The sequence below is a fragment of the Centropristis striata genome, chromosome 1, assembly GCF_030273125.1.
Source record: "Centropristis striata isolate RG_2023a ecotype Rhode Island chromosome 1, C.striata_1.0, whole genome shotgun sequence".
NCBI lineage: Eukaryota > Metazoa > Chordata > Actinopteri > Perciformes > Serranidae > Centropristis > Centropristis striata.
The window spans coordinates 33,747,156-33,760,505 of NC_081517.1; the positions used below are offsets into that span (position 1 = coordinate 33,747,156).

The following is a 13,350-nucleotide window of genomic DNA, read 5'->3' on the forward strand; positions in this document are numbered from 1 at the left end:
AAACAGCAGGAGGAGCTGTTGTCCCAGAGCCAAAGTGAACTTGCCCCCAAGGGAGCAAACCAGGAAGCTGCACAACAGGTGCTCGGCCAGAGCTCTTCACCTTTGTCAACCGTTGCCATAGAGCCGTCCAATCAGGGTGGGGCGGCTTCTCAAGGCTCTGGTTGTGTTATAGCTGTGAGAGAAAGGCACAGCAGGGCGGGGACAAGGACAGAGAGAGTAGGCGAGCAAACAGGTGGAGAGGCAGGGCAGCAAGAGAGTGGACTCGAAAGGAACAAGACGGTTGGGCAGAAACAAGGTGCAGGACCGTCAAAGCCTTCAAAAACAGTGCAAACACAACAACTGAAGACAGAGAAACACATCTTTGTGTCTTCTAAACACACCAGGATGGAGAGTGACTCGTGCGATGATAGCCAGAGCGACAGTGGAGTTTCAGCAGATTTCTCGCCGTGCAGCACTTTGGAGGGCAGCACCACCACCTCTACAGCAGCTGTAGCCAAAGAGACCCCCATCGAGAGGGAGATCCGACGGGCTATAGAGCGGGAACACAGCCTGAGAAGGTCCAGAGGGCTTCCGAATCCACCCACTTCTCCAGAGTATGTGGAGATCCCTTTGTGGAAAACTGTTCTCTGCCAGCCAGTGACTGCTAAGACTGAGAGGTGTCAAGGCAAAGATAGGCAGCTTGCAGGCAAAAAGATGCAGCATGAGATCCACAAGGAGGCCCGGAGGGAACAGGATCTGGTCAAGCTGGGCAAAGTTCCAGGTTTCTATGACAAAGGCACGATACGCCAAGTCAAAGATAGAAAGCAGCTTTTTGAGGCCTTTCAGACACCCAGTGACTCAACTTTGACTGTGTCAGCCAGGAGTAAGGGCTCATCCTGGTCCTCTGTCAGTGACATTTCAACCCTGGAGAACCAGGAGGATGCGTCATCACAGGCTTCCACCATAGGAGGATCATATGTGGAGACGACTCCCACACAGAGCCCAAGTTTAGCCAAAGGAGAGGGGACTCTCCAAGGACCAGGCCTCTCTGAGGGGACAGCCTGTCAGATCATCATCCTGGAGAACAATCTGAGTGTCCCAGCACAGAAGCTCTACCACGCCAAACCACAGGCACAGTCCGTCACTGTTGTCGACTCCGGAAGTCATTACAATTCATCATCCAGGACAGAAGGACATGTTGGGATTAAAGTGAAGGAGCAGGAGAAAGAGGAGAATGTGGCACCCAAGGAGAACCCCTTTTTCAAGCTGCGCTCCTCAACAAATGTAGTTAAAGTGGAGAAGGATATCTTGGAGGCTCAAGAGAGGGAGAAGGAGCTCCACAAGCAGAGGATCAGTCTGTATGGGGGCACACAGGGTGCAAAAGGAGAAGGAAAGCCAGTCAGCACAGGAGAAAAGTTGTCTTCTTCTTCGCTGAATGGACTGGCCGGTCCTGACGTACCAAGCTCATCATCCAGAGGGGGAATTAGACCCACAGCAGGTGAGTGTAGCGCTGAGTGTTGGTCTGTAAATGAAAAAAAAAACAAAAAGAAATGTGTGTATGATTGATTCTGCTCGCGCCCACAAGCCCACACAGACAATGTGTCTGTGTGTATGGATGCCTGTGTGTGGGTATAATTTTTTTTATATCTGTGGTGAGATGATGAAAACCCCCTGAAACAGCACAGTAAGCATATTATTTCATTTTTCTTATGGTCAATGGAAAACCTCAAAACAGCTCTTGAAATCAGTGTTAGCTGTTATGAGCAATAATTTTGCACCGGAGACCATAAGCTGGCCGACAAGAAAATAAAAATCTGTAACTCCACAATAAATAAAGCATCTAGTTTGTCATCTTAATTGCAAAAGCTGGAGTAAGGGAAAAGTACTGAGTCATATCTCGACACTTTATTGTGTCAGCAAGAATGGAATGCGTTGGAAGAGTCCAATTTTGGGATGAAGCATTCAAAAAGTGCATACAACTTGGTTTTTTTTGTTTTTTTACTTCTTACGATGATATAGAGTTAGTGTAGAGACTTATGACAACAAGAGCAAATGTGAAATACAGTTCTGCTAATACAGCCTGCTGAGAGGACAAGTTATCAACTTACATCTCTGTGTGATTTCCACTGTGCTGTACTATATATTTAGATTTATATCTATATATCTATATCTGTATCTATAAACAAGGCAGCTTTATTGACCTTTGACATTTATATCTCCATAATGGCTGAAAAGATTTTTACCATTCTAACTGCATTTGAAACGTCCATCTCTCTTTGTTCCAATTTTAAGTGGGAAGATATAAAAAGCCCGGATGACCCCAAGCAAGGACTTCAGTTCACTCAAATTAATGGATGCATCTTGAAATAACAAGTGATTAAAAGATGAAAGTATTAGATAAACAGTTGAAATAACTAAATAGTGGATGCATTTTGAAACAGGTATAGCTAAAAGTAATTGACTTACAGTTGAAATGGTTAGTTAAAAGCATTAGATGTATAGGGGGAAAAGCCGAAAGAAACTGGTAAATGTTTGAAATAGTTGAATAAACAGTTTAGCTAAAAGTTATGGATGCTTTTTGAAATAGGTAGCTATATTTAGCTAACAGTAATGGTGAAAAAACTGTGTGTAACTGATAAATGGTTCAAATAGATAGCTACAAATATTGTATAATCAGCTGAATTGATACAGAACAGAAGGTGAACTAAACACTGACAATCAAATCTTATGAAACAATAGATAATTAATAATGTTATGTAACATATCCAGTGAAGCAAATGAACCCATTTGGAACATGACGTTTGATGTGGGTGAGTTCATCCTGCAGGGTTGCAGGGCATCAGACAACAGACTGCTGTAGAGTATCTTTGTGTTTTGTTGGCAGGAAGAATTGAATATCTTCTTTATTCTTTATTGTCCACTAATGTGAAGACTTGTCTTTGGCTTCACAGACATGTATCCACTTAAAAACGTATTCTGCCATGAGTCACATGACAAAAAGACAATACGTGGGACAAAAGGTTGGGATGAAAGTGCTAAAATATTAACAATTTGTTTTTTGTTAAATATACATTTTTGTGGCTTTATAGGAATGAAAAATGCCAGCAATCATTGTGGGTTCAACAACTGTGTAAAAAAAACGATCAGGGTGTCATAATACAGGACCTGAATGACCATGGGTGAGCCAGTGTTGGGAAATGGGTAATCATGTATTGTTTTATGGACAATGGGTTATGCAACCTTTTATTTCCCTCTGCATTCCTCTCCTCTTATTTCACTCTGCTGCTTCCTCATGCTCACTCTTAATTTGATTCAAGGAGGCTTTATTGCTCTGAGTGTGGAGCACAAACAAAATCACAGAAACACCTTTTTCCATCTTGCTCTTATTCATTCTACTTGCACCCACTTATTCATTTATTTTTTCTTTCTCTTGCAGCACGCCAGTCAGTTGGCAAGTTGGGCATATGGCCCCCGGCCCAGGCCGAAGAGGAAAAGATTAACCAGCCAGAGGTGAGTCAGCAGTGCCAGTCACCCTATTGAAATCATGTTTAAATATTATGTGTCCTCTAAATGACTTCTGGCTATGACTTTCTTAAAATATAATCATGTGGAAAAACACCAGGCCTCACAGTGACATTTATTAGGTATTTTTTGCTTCATTAAATTAACAAACCAGCCCTACCTACAGTATCTGGAGCACTTGGTATAGACATGAAAATGTAGGCAAATCAACTTCCTGATTCTCCCTCGAATGCAGTTAAAAGGATATCAGCTTCCACAAGCTCCTTCACCTGAGAGTTAATACACTGTATGAATTGTAACGTTGCTTTAGGGGTTCAGTTAGGCTCTCAGCAGTGTGAATATGAATGCATTTTTAAAACTGCACTGGATTGTACAGGGTCCAATGAATAAAGGCTCTTGGGAGGATGTCAGCATCTCTTCTGTACCAAATATGGGCCACAAACATCTGATAACGTACTGAACACACAGTAAGGAGCTTATCTTTATAGATAAGGGAAGAAGGCAAACTGCCCTGAGACAGAGAGGGAGGGAGAGATAGTGTGTGTGTGTGTGTGTGTGTGTGTGTGTGTGTGTGTGTGTGTGTGCAGTCAATAGCAGAGAAAGAGGCAAGTGTATTGACTATCCCACTGATTTCCGTTACCTGCCTTGTGGGTCTTGCATCTCTTTGAAACTGTGGTATCTGTGATTAGAGTTGAGTGCTGCTCCATGGCTTTAGCTCTTTAATTCAGTTTGGCATTGATATGCTGCACGCCTCAGTTTGGCGTCGACATTAGCACCGTTTTGCTCTCTTTCCTCTCCATGCCTCACACGTCCCCGTCCCCCCCATCTCTCTTTTCTCTCTGCTGGTTGGTTATCTGCTCTCTGCACAGACCTGGTTCCTGATTAGAGTTCAGGAATAAAATAAGGATTGCAGGAGTTGGCCCCAGTTGTTGACTGAGTCATACTGAACATGGCCTTGGATCACAACCGCATTAACCTCCCTCTGACTTACCGAGCTAATGATGCTCATCCGAAGAGATGTCCTCCAGAGGAAATAAATTCATCCATCTCCTTTTATCTTTTTGCTCCTTTTCCCCCTGTGTCATTGGTCTCGCCTCCTGCTCCCCCACATCTGCTCTTTAATTCTCTTTCTTTTTCTGCTCCTTCTTTCACATGCAACTTCATTTCCCCCCCTCTTTTAACCTGCAATCGCCATTTACTCCTGCTGTCCCATCTTTTCACCCTCCAGAGTCCCCGGACCCCCAGACAGAAGACGCCTCTGGTGCAACGCTGGGAGTCAGGCCTGGTCAACGGACACAACATAGAAGATGATTGAGGAGATGCTGATGAAGCGAAACTGCAGCAGGGAGGAACGGAAACCGAGACCTGTGGTTTTTTGGAAGTGGAGATCTGAATGACTGTGAGATTAAAAAGAGAAAGCTACGAAGGAAAGTGGGTGCAAAAGAGAGGAGGGAGCAGTGATGAAGAGAGAATGTGAAGCGAGAAAGAGGTCAGGGATTGAGGCTGCAAAGGGGGTCAGGAGGATTGGGAGCAAGGAAAAGGATTGGTGGTGGACTGAAAACCCTGAAGAGTCCTACATTGAGGAGGAGAGAAATAGAAGGAGGAGGGCCACCTATTAGTGGATAAGCACTTGGGCTGTTTCTGGTGCTGGAAAACTAATGACTAATGACTGTAAAATGGCAACAACAACAAAAAAATCCTAATAATAACAATGCACTGGAGAAAATAAAAATGCTAATTTAGTGAGAATGGGATTTTATAACTTTCAAAAGTTCTTCACCAATGGAATTTTTTGGGAGAGTAAAAATGAAGTCATTATTTGTTGATAAAAATAAAAACATTGAGTGGTACTGTATCTAGCTAAAAAAAACCCTGATGTGTCATCCCCAGTGTTATGCTTTAATGATGTCTTACACTGAGTTACTAGTTTATTACACCTGTACAATCTAATGCAATCCCATACAAAAGCCATGCAATAAATCTTTGTGTCTGTTCAGTTTTTATTCATGCTGTGTCAGAGAGTTGTTGATTCAACTCTGTGGTCATTTTGGAGCTTCTAGCTAGAGGTGGGGTTGAATTTGACTTTATTATAATTCAACCCCATTTCCATACATGCCGGGACAGAAAGTTAGAAACTTCTCAGCATTATAAAGTCTAGTGCACTCACAAAAAATGACCTAATTCACAAAGAGAAATTATTTCAGCACATTGTTGAGGTTTTCCTAATAAACTGGTAACTCAGTATATAGGCCAGTGACCTGAATTATTGCACCGCTTGTAATCCATGAAAACAAGAGCTACTTCTTTTGTTCTATTGCATGCATCACTACCGAAAGCTGGATTATAGTGCAATACAGCACATTCTTAAAATCGTGTAAAGTTGATCTGGATTTCACAGTGTAATAATAACTGCTCTGCTTTTTTTATAATTGTAACATTTTTTGAATGATGCAATAAGTATTTTGGAATGAAACTTGACATGCATAATTGAGGTGCACTCCTATTTTCCTTTATTTTTATTTTTTGTATCTGACTGAGGCAGACATAATATAATGGGAATACATGTTGTGTTATTCTTCTTACTTATGCACCACAGCAGCCTATGAGGTATGAAGTTTATCGATAATCAGTGTATGGAAATTGGCACACCCCCAGTTTGGAGAAGCAGGCAGGAGTACTGACACAGAAGCTAAGCAATGTAGTGCTGTGTTAGTTTTTGCCTTTAGTGAATCCAAACTAGCTCCATAAAACATCGAAATCACATTATAACACAATCAAATTAAATGATGGAGCAAGGAGCAGACCAGCGACTCCTGTGTTCTGCACAGTAAAGTTATAGTTTTTGTCAAAGGAGTCTGGTGGCTGTGACAGAAGCATCAATTAACTTCCCCCCATGTAAATTTAAAAAGGGCTGTCTGACTGCTAGGTAAAAGCACTCTAAATAGAGTATACACTTAAACTGATATCGACATTTTTAGTTGGCTTAAATATGTTTTACTACTTACTATGTGCTGTAGGTAATACACTGACAATGGATAAGTACCTCTTAGTATCATCTTCAATGAATTCAATCTCTCCCTTTAAGGTATATATATATATATATATGTGTGTGTGTGTGTGTGTGTGTGTGTGATCTGCTTTACGTTGTTTCTTTATTTGGGCCCCTGACACTGTCGGCGGTCAGGGAGAAAATGTATCACCATGGATACAGCTTTGGAAGACGCTGGAAGCTTTGCCAGAATTAAGCAGCATAAACGCCACTGTGGACTTTTGTGTGTGTGTGTGTGTGTGTGTGTGTGTGTGTGTATGTGTGAGAGAGAGAGACAGAGAGAGACAGAGAGAGATCAGGAGACCACGCTTAAGTGACCTCCCAATCTTCTGTGAATAATTCATCACCCCATTCTGACTGGACGCAGCCCAGTGACATTGCACGTACATTATTATTACGGTGGAGCTGCAGCAACTTAAGTGCTCAAAAATTATTAATAAGCTTCATTCCTCACTAGGCAACTTCCCTCATGTCGCCTCGTTGCCAGGTCTAATGGCACATTACCAAGAGTCTTGGTATCACAGCGAGTTATGTACAGTCTGTCAACATATTTGAAAACGAAATATAGCAAATTAACTACACTCCCTGCAGGACCGAGAGTTTGGCACTCAGGAAAAGAGCTGCAATACACGAGATAGTTTCTGTTTTGTTACCTCGGAATAAAGAGTCAAAGATCAAAGATTAATTTTTTTATGGTCAGCCAATTAGATTAACTAAGCTGGTCAAACTGCACTTTCCACATGATTTCTCAATCTCTCTCTTTCTCTGATATCTCATCTGGCTGCATTTCAGATGTGGTGACCAATAAAAAAAAAACCTGCACACCTGTCTATCACCTGTTCAGCTCCAGACTCATTTACATGATATTTCATTATTCCAAAGTCCTGCTGGCACAAATTAATCGAAGCAGCATTGTGTGAGGCAGTCAGTGTATAGAGGATTAGCTGCTTTGTCAAGAGGACAAAAGTATGAGAGGAAGTGAAGGGGATATGTGTGTGTGTGTGTGTATTTGCTTTTTTAGATTCTTTCTAATTTGTGAATGATGTGTGCTCAACTCAGTGTGTTTGTCGTGTGCGTGTGTGTAGAAATAAACTCTCCTTCACAGTGGTGGAATGCAAGACTGCATATTCACTCGAGCACTGTAATTAAATGTAATTTGAGGCACTTGTTCATGCTTGAGCGCCACCATTTTCTGCTATTTTTACTTTGCAATATTTCACAGAGAAATATTTGTGAGCTGAAATCAAACCCACGTAAATAATTATTCATTGTTTATTTATCATTGAATTACTTTACCTTTTGGTTATTTTTTAAATTGTACGTTGAGCATTTTCACTGATTAAAACCCTCTAAGGGTAACAATGGGAATTAATTGAAATTGATTAATTGGAACCAATTAACACTTTTTCTATTTCCAATATAATTAGTAACAAGTCTTTCTGAGAAATGTGTCGGATAAAAAGTTTTATCCCATTACACCTTACAGAATAAAATGTGTGCCAAATATGATAATGCCTTGTAAATACATTGTTTTAGAATAGAACAGAAGTGTTAATTAGCTCCATTGCAGGTGCAACACCAAAGAACATTTTGAAAGGAGGAGTTCTACTTTGACTGATTGTATTGTGTTATTTCTATTTAGCCTTAAAGATACTACAAGGAGCTTTTATATTGTGTTGATTTTGGTCTTTTGTTCTTTTGTCACGTGATAGCTACCTACTGTAGAGGAGCTTAATGATTCGTTCATGATGCATAACAATGCTGCACCTAGTGGCCCCAGAACTGTGGTGCGTCATTGCACCACCTTGGTTTTCACTAGTGGTGGAAAACATATTCAGATCCTTCACTTAAGTAAAAGTCCTAATACCACACTACAGAATTACTCCATTACAAGTAAAAGTCATGCATTCAAAACTTACTGAAGTAAAAGTACAAAAGTATCAGCATCAAAATTTACTTAAAGAATCAAAAGTAAAAGTACTGGCTATGCAGAATGAACCCACTCAGATTGTTTAAATGTTACAAATATATTTTTAGATTATTTGTATTGGTTCATTCATGTAAGCAGCGTTTCAATTTTGTCAAGATAGGGCTCATTTTGACTAGTTAAGTTACTGTTATGTGGTTTAATGAAAAATAAATGTCTAATCAGTTTAAATTAATTGTGTGTTTATGTTAAATCTTGACCTGAAAAGTAACTAAAGCTTTCAGCTAAATGTAGTGGATTAAAAGTACAATATTTACCTAAAAATGTAGTGGAGTACAAGTATAAAGTTACATTAAATGGAAATACTCAAGTAAAGAACACGTACCTGAAAATTGTACTTAAGTACAGTACTTGAGTAAATGCCCTTAGTTACATTCCACCACTGATTTTCACATGGTTTGAATTGGTTGTGACATTTGTGTATAATACTTTGTCAACTGAAGCAAACCATGTTGCCTTCAGTGTTTGAGAACCAGACTAAAACAAACAAAATGAGAGAAAAAAAGGCTTAAATACAGATTAGTTAAATTTACTTGCTTTACTTTTACTTGTTTTTTTACACTTCATACTAGGCTACTTTTTGGCCAAATAAGTCTGTAGTGCTAGTTTATTAGTATGTGATTTCCATTACAACAAGGCATTATGAATAACAAAATAGAAACAGCTAATCTTCTCTCTGATGGTTCGTTTGCTTATGTGGGTCATATCGACGCAGTATAAAATTAAAACTATTTCTTAGCCAGTTAAAACTCCTTGTAGCACGTTTAAGTAGAAGTACTTATGAAAAACACAAACCCTTTTTTATAATCGGCCGTTTTCAGATGTGTCCCTGTGATAATGTGTCATTCAGCCACTATTGTACCTACATGCTTGATGCTATACACAAAGGCCTCCAGTCACACTGGATCATATGTGCACTGTCAACAGACGACAAAAGAGATCCAGAGATTATGCTTTTGATGTCCTCACATATGGGCCTTTTGCATATCGTAATGCCTCGTGTGGGTGTGTGTTGCGTCGCTTTGATGTTTGAGAGTAGGGGAATAAAATGGCAGAGCTGAGTCACAGAGAATCAACAAAACAGCACATTTCATGCAGTCTGTGTTTTATTGTATGGAGAAGCTGAGAGGACCTATTTAATGCTCGGTCACTGCAAACACATCAGATTGCATCAAGTGATATAGTGTAATTTTGTCAATAATTGTCTTATTTTTTTTTTTTCTTAAATGCAAATGACAAAAACATGGTTGAGGATAAAATTAATCAGTTACTTCCCTAAATATTCCTTGAACTGAGGTAATAAAAAAATGACTTCTTAAAACGGAGGTAGGTAACATTCATTGATTTAAAAAAAAAAAAAAAAAATCCCAGTATGCTCTAAAGTCAGTTAGTGAAAAGTGGAAACAGTTTAAAGTAGTTGTAAAGACTGTGATGAAATATAATGATTTGTAAAAAATGTTTAGGTCACATTTCCTTTAAAATATGAATAATTTTACATCACTGTCAGCTTAATGTTACAAAATGTTCCTGTAAAACCACCAACAGAGAGGACAGAACCATCAGAAATCAAAATAAATCAAAACGCCTTGAGTTAGTGTGTCTGAAAGTGGTCAGAAAAACTAACAAAGCAACAGCATTTTTGTTTGTTGTTGTCTACTGAAGATAATCACATGAGTCTATTTGCTACCCAACCTAAATCATCACTCTAGTCATGACTTACTGAATTAATGAGGTGCATTGAAAGAGACCAAATTGAATAATGAACGCAAACCAGCTGCCAAAACTCCCACAGTGTTCAGATCTCAGAACACACCTTTATGTTCAGTCTCTGCATTCTCTCCTTTAGCTAATACATAGCAGACACAGCATGGGGCGGCATTAAAAGGGCAATTATCATGAGTTTCAAGGCCGCTGATGTCATTAAATGCATCGGCTTGACTCACACAGGGTGAGGCTGCCACAAGCTGGTGTGCTGTGGGTGCAAATTAAGGCGGCACTTAAATTCATCACATCACTCAGGACTCTTATCATTTATTCTGCCTCTTATTCAAACAAATCAGCCGAGCGTCATTATCTGAAGCTGAATATCTCCACTGTTTGTGCGTGTGGCCACACAGGAAGAGTAAACTGTGACTCAGACATGACAAATCAAGCGGACTTTGTGATCTCTAAATGAATCCATGTTTCCCTGTCCTCAATCATCTCTTTTTTGAATAACTATTTCCCCCAGTGTGAATTTCCTCTCCTGTTAGAAAGCTCTGTGCTGCTATAGAGACCTGTAAAATGTAATAAAACTCAGTACTTATACAGAGTTGGCTTTCTGCTGCTTCCTGAAGTACAATGACAGCCCTTCTCTGCCGAGTTATTGTCTATCATAAAAACCATACAAACAGGTGGGAGGTGTCTCTCCCTCCTGAGTCCTTTTACTTTCTCACTTTCACACAGTTGTGATGCCTCAGCACATTCACTTACAATGTAGAAAAAAAACTAATATACTGTAGATATGAAGGCTCAATCATAATGTCCTTAGGGGTCCAAGCTTGTCCCATCATCACCTGTGAAAAGTGAGTTGTCAGCACCAATCAGTGGCTGTTGCATTACTGTGGATACACCTGGAGTTGTCACAATGTTACACTGAACACAGGAGCTTTGTTAATATTATAAAGGGGATCAACTTGATAAATGACACTCTTTGTGTTCTGCTGAACTGTAGGTGCGTTTGTGACATTCAAATTATATCTACACGGTGCCCTCTACAGAGCATTTAGCAAAACTACAGTACACTCTGAGAAGTAAAAGCCCTGCATTCAAAAAGTCAAAGTATGTAAGTATAATCAAAATCAAAGCATATTTAAAGTATAACTGACTCACTATGCAATTAAATTGGCTTATTTATTGTTTCAATATTATATATTGTAATATATGATCATTATTATTGATGCAAAAACATGTAAGATGCATTTGATTTTAATGTTTTCATTGGCTGACACAGAGCAGAGCAAATTCATTTTTTTTAAACTAGGAGGTGCTTTAATGTACTCATTATAGATGTATAAACTCTTGAGCTGCAAAGTTACTAAAGTCACAAAATAAATGTGAAGAAATAAGTGATATTTTCCTCTGAAATGTAATGGAATACAAGTAGAAGGTATCATAAAATTAGAAAAATCAAGTACTTAAAAACTGTTCTTGAGTAAATTACCTTATTTACTTTCCACCACTGGCTGGTTGTGTTTGTTTTCACTACACACTGTGTTGCACAGGTATGCCCACACATACTGCATGCAGTCTGAGGTCATCAGGCAGGAACCGGTTTGCATCTGAACATGTGAGACCACAAAGGGTAACTCCTGCCTTATATCCACAATCGTTATATTATTCACTTCTGAAAATGTAATATTTTTTATTAGCTTGTGTAATCGTATTGCATATATGTATGTATGTGTGTGTGTACACTCACTGGCACCTTAATTTGTATATTTGTATCCAATATAGCAGCTCTACCATAAATTCTGTCTTTACAAAGATAAAAATGTTCAACATTGATTGACACTGTCAGAGAGGTATTAATGCTGCACCTGCGGCAGGGCACTTGCCCCTTATAGTCCAAAGTGCCCTTTTATCAAGTTGATTTCATTTTCATGTATTTATTTCTATTTTTGTTAAGGCATGCCCGTGGCCCTAATCAAGAATAGCATCTAACAATTATTTATAATTTAGCTTTAAATAAAATTACCAGGTTGTCATTTCAGCTTACGTCACGTGATGACCTGCAGCAGGTGAAAGGTCATCATGTGACGTAGCCTCCGTATGTGTTTACCTAACGTGCAGCTGTGACGCAGGACGCTGCAGACACACGTTTAAATGGTGAGTTTGTGATTTTCACGTTTTATTTACAGTCTAGCGTAACGCAGCGTCCTTACGCAACATAATGTCGGTTCCTGGCAGCTGTTTATTTTGATAAATAGATCAGACTCAGTGACGCTCACCTGTATTTAACTGCTCGCTATGCAGTGGATGATGTTATTCTGTGCTGTGTTGGTTTGACTTTACACTGAAGATGTTATGTTACAGTGAGCAGGGACAGCTGGAGACCTCTGAATCATTTCGTGGTTGTTCAGTCAGCTGATGATCTGTGTGAGCTGAATGAGTCTGTGCAAGTCTGCTGGTAGTTTTGAGGATTTAACTGAAGTTGTTCTGTATAATGAGATCTATAATAAGACCATGTGTTGGTGCATTGAAATGTTTTCATGTGGACATAACTGCCAAAAGTCATTAAACTTTATTTCACATATGTCATTTGTTTTATATATGTTTGACAAAAGACAATACAGTCTTCTATATCTGAGATCAGGTTTTTAGGTGCGGGATGTCATTTAAATCAGTAATTGAGTTACTCACTTTGTTACCAGTATCTCTTTAACAGAGTTGAATTTAGAGTCAAACAAACAAATGCAGCGAGGTAAAATATTACTTTACTCTGTATGTTCTGGACCAAGACCTCTATTTATATCAAACTTACAAATATTTTGTAAGTTTGATATAAATGGGTTATCCCATATTATATATGGGTTATCCCATATTTGTCATACTGCATCTTTTATGCCACAAGAGGGCAGAGCAGCATGGATGTGTAACAGGATGTACTGCTTTTGAGTGGAGGTAAAACAATTTATGCTTTATTATAACATATTAACTTGGTAATCCATTAATTTATGATATGATGGCTTGTTTTATTTCCATCACTTTCAATTTAAATAATGTTGCTTGGACTTTAATGGGGGATTATATATAGGCTATATATATATATATA

General features: G+C 39.1%; 1 protein-coding gene across 1 annotated transcript; it reads left to right on the plus strand.

The window, feature by feature from the left end:
• The first annotated feature begins 256 nt into the window (after window positions 1-256).
• Window positions 257-6,886, plus strand: misp3 (MISP family member 3). The gene is made up of 3 exons (XM_059331857.1): window positions 257-1,477; window positions 3,416-3,489; window positions 4,730-6,886. The coding sequence occupies exons 1-3, from the start codon at window positions 385-387 to the stop codon at window positions 4,814-4,816; spliced, it is 1,254 nt and encodes a 417-aa protein (XP_059187840.1). The 5' UTR covers window positions 257-384; the 3' UTR covers window positions 4,817-6,886.
• The last annotated feature ends 6,464 nt before the right edge of the window (window positions 6,887-13,350 follow it).

What these genes read in the sequence shown, in the direction of transcription:
- misp3 (XM_059331857.1), top strand. Translation starts at nt 385, where the DNA reads ATGGAGAGTGACTCGTGCGATGATAGCCAGAGCGACAGTGGAGTTTCA. An exon ending in GGGAATTAGACCCACAGCAG is followed by an intron (nt 1,478 to 3,415) that starts GTGAGTGTAGCG and finishes TTTCTCTTGCAG; the next exon opens with CACGCCAGTCAGTTGGCAAG. An exon ending in AAAAGATTAACCAGCCAGAG is followed by an intron (nt 3,490 to 4,729) that starts GTGAGTCAGCAG and finishes TTCACCCTCCAG; the next exon opens with AGTCCCCGGACCCCCAGACA.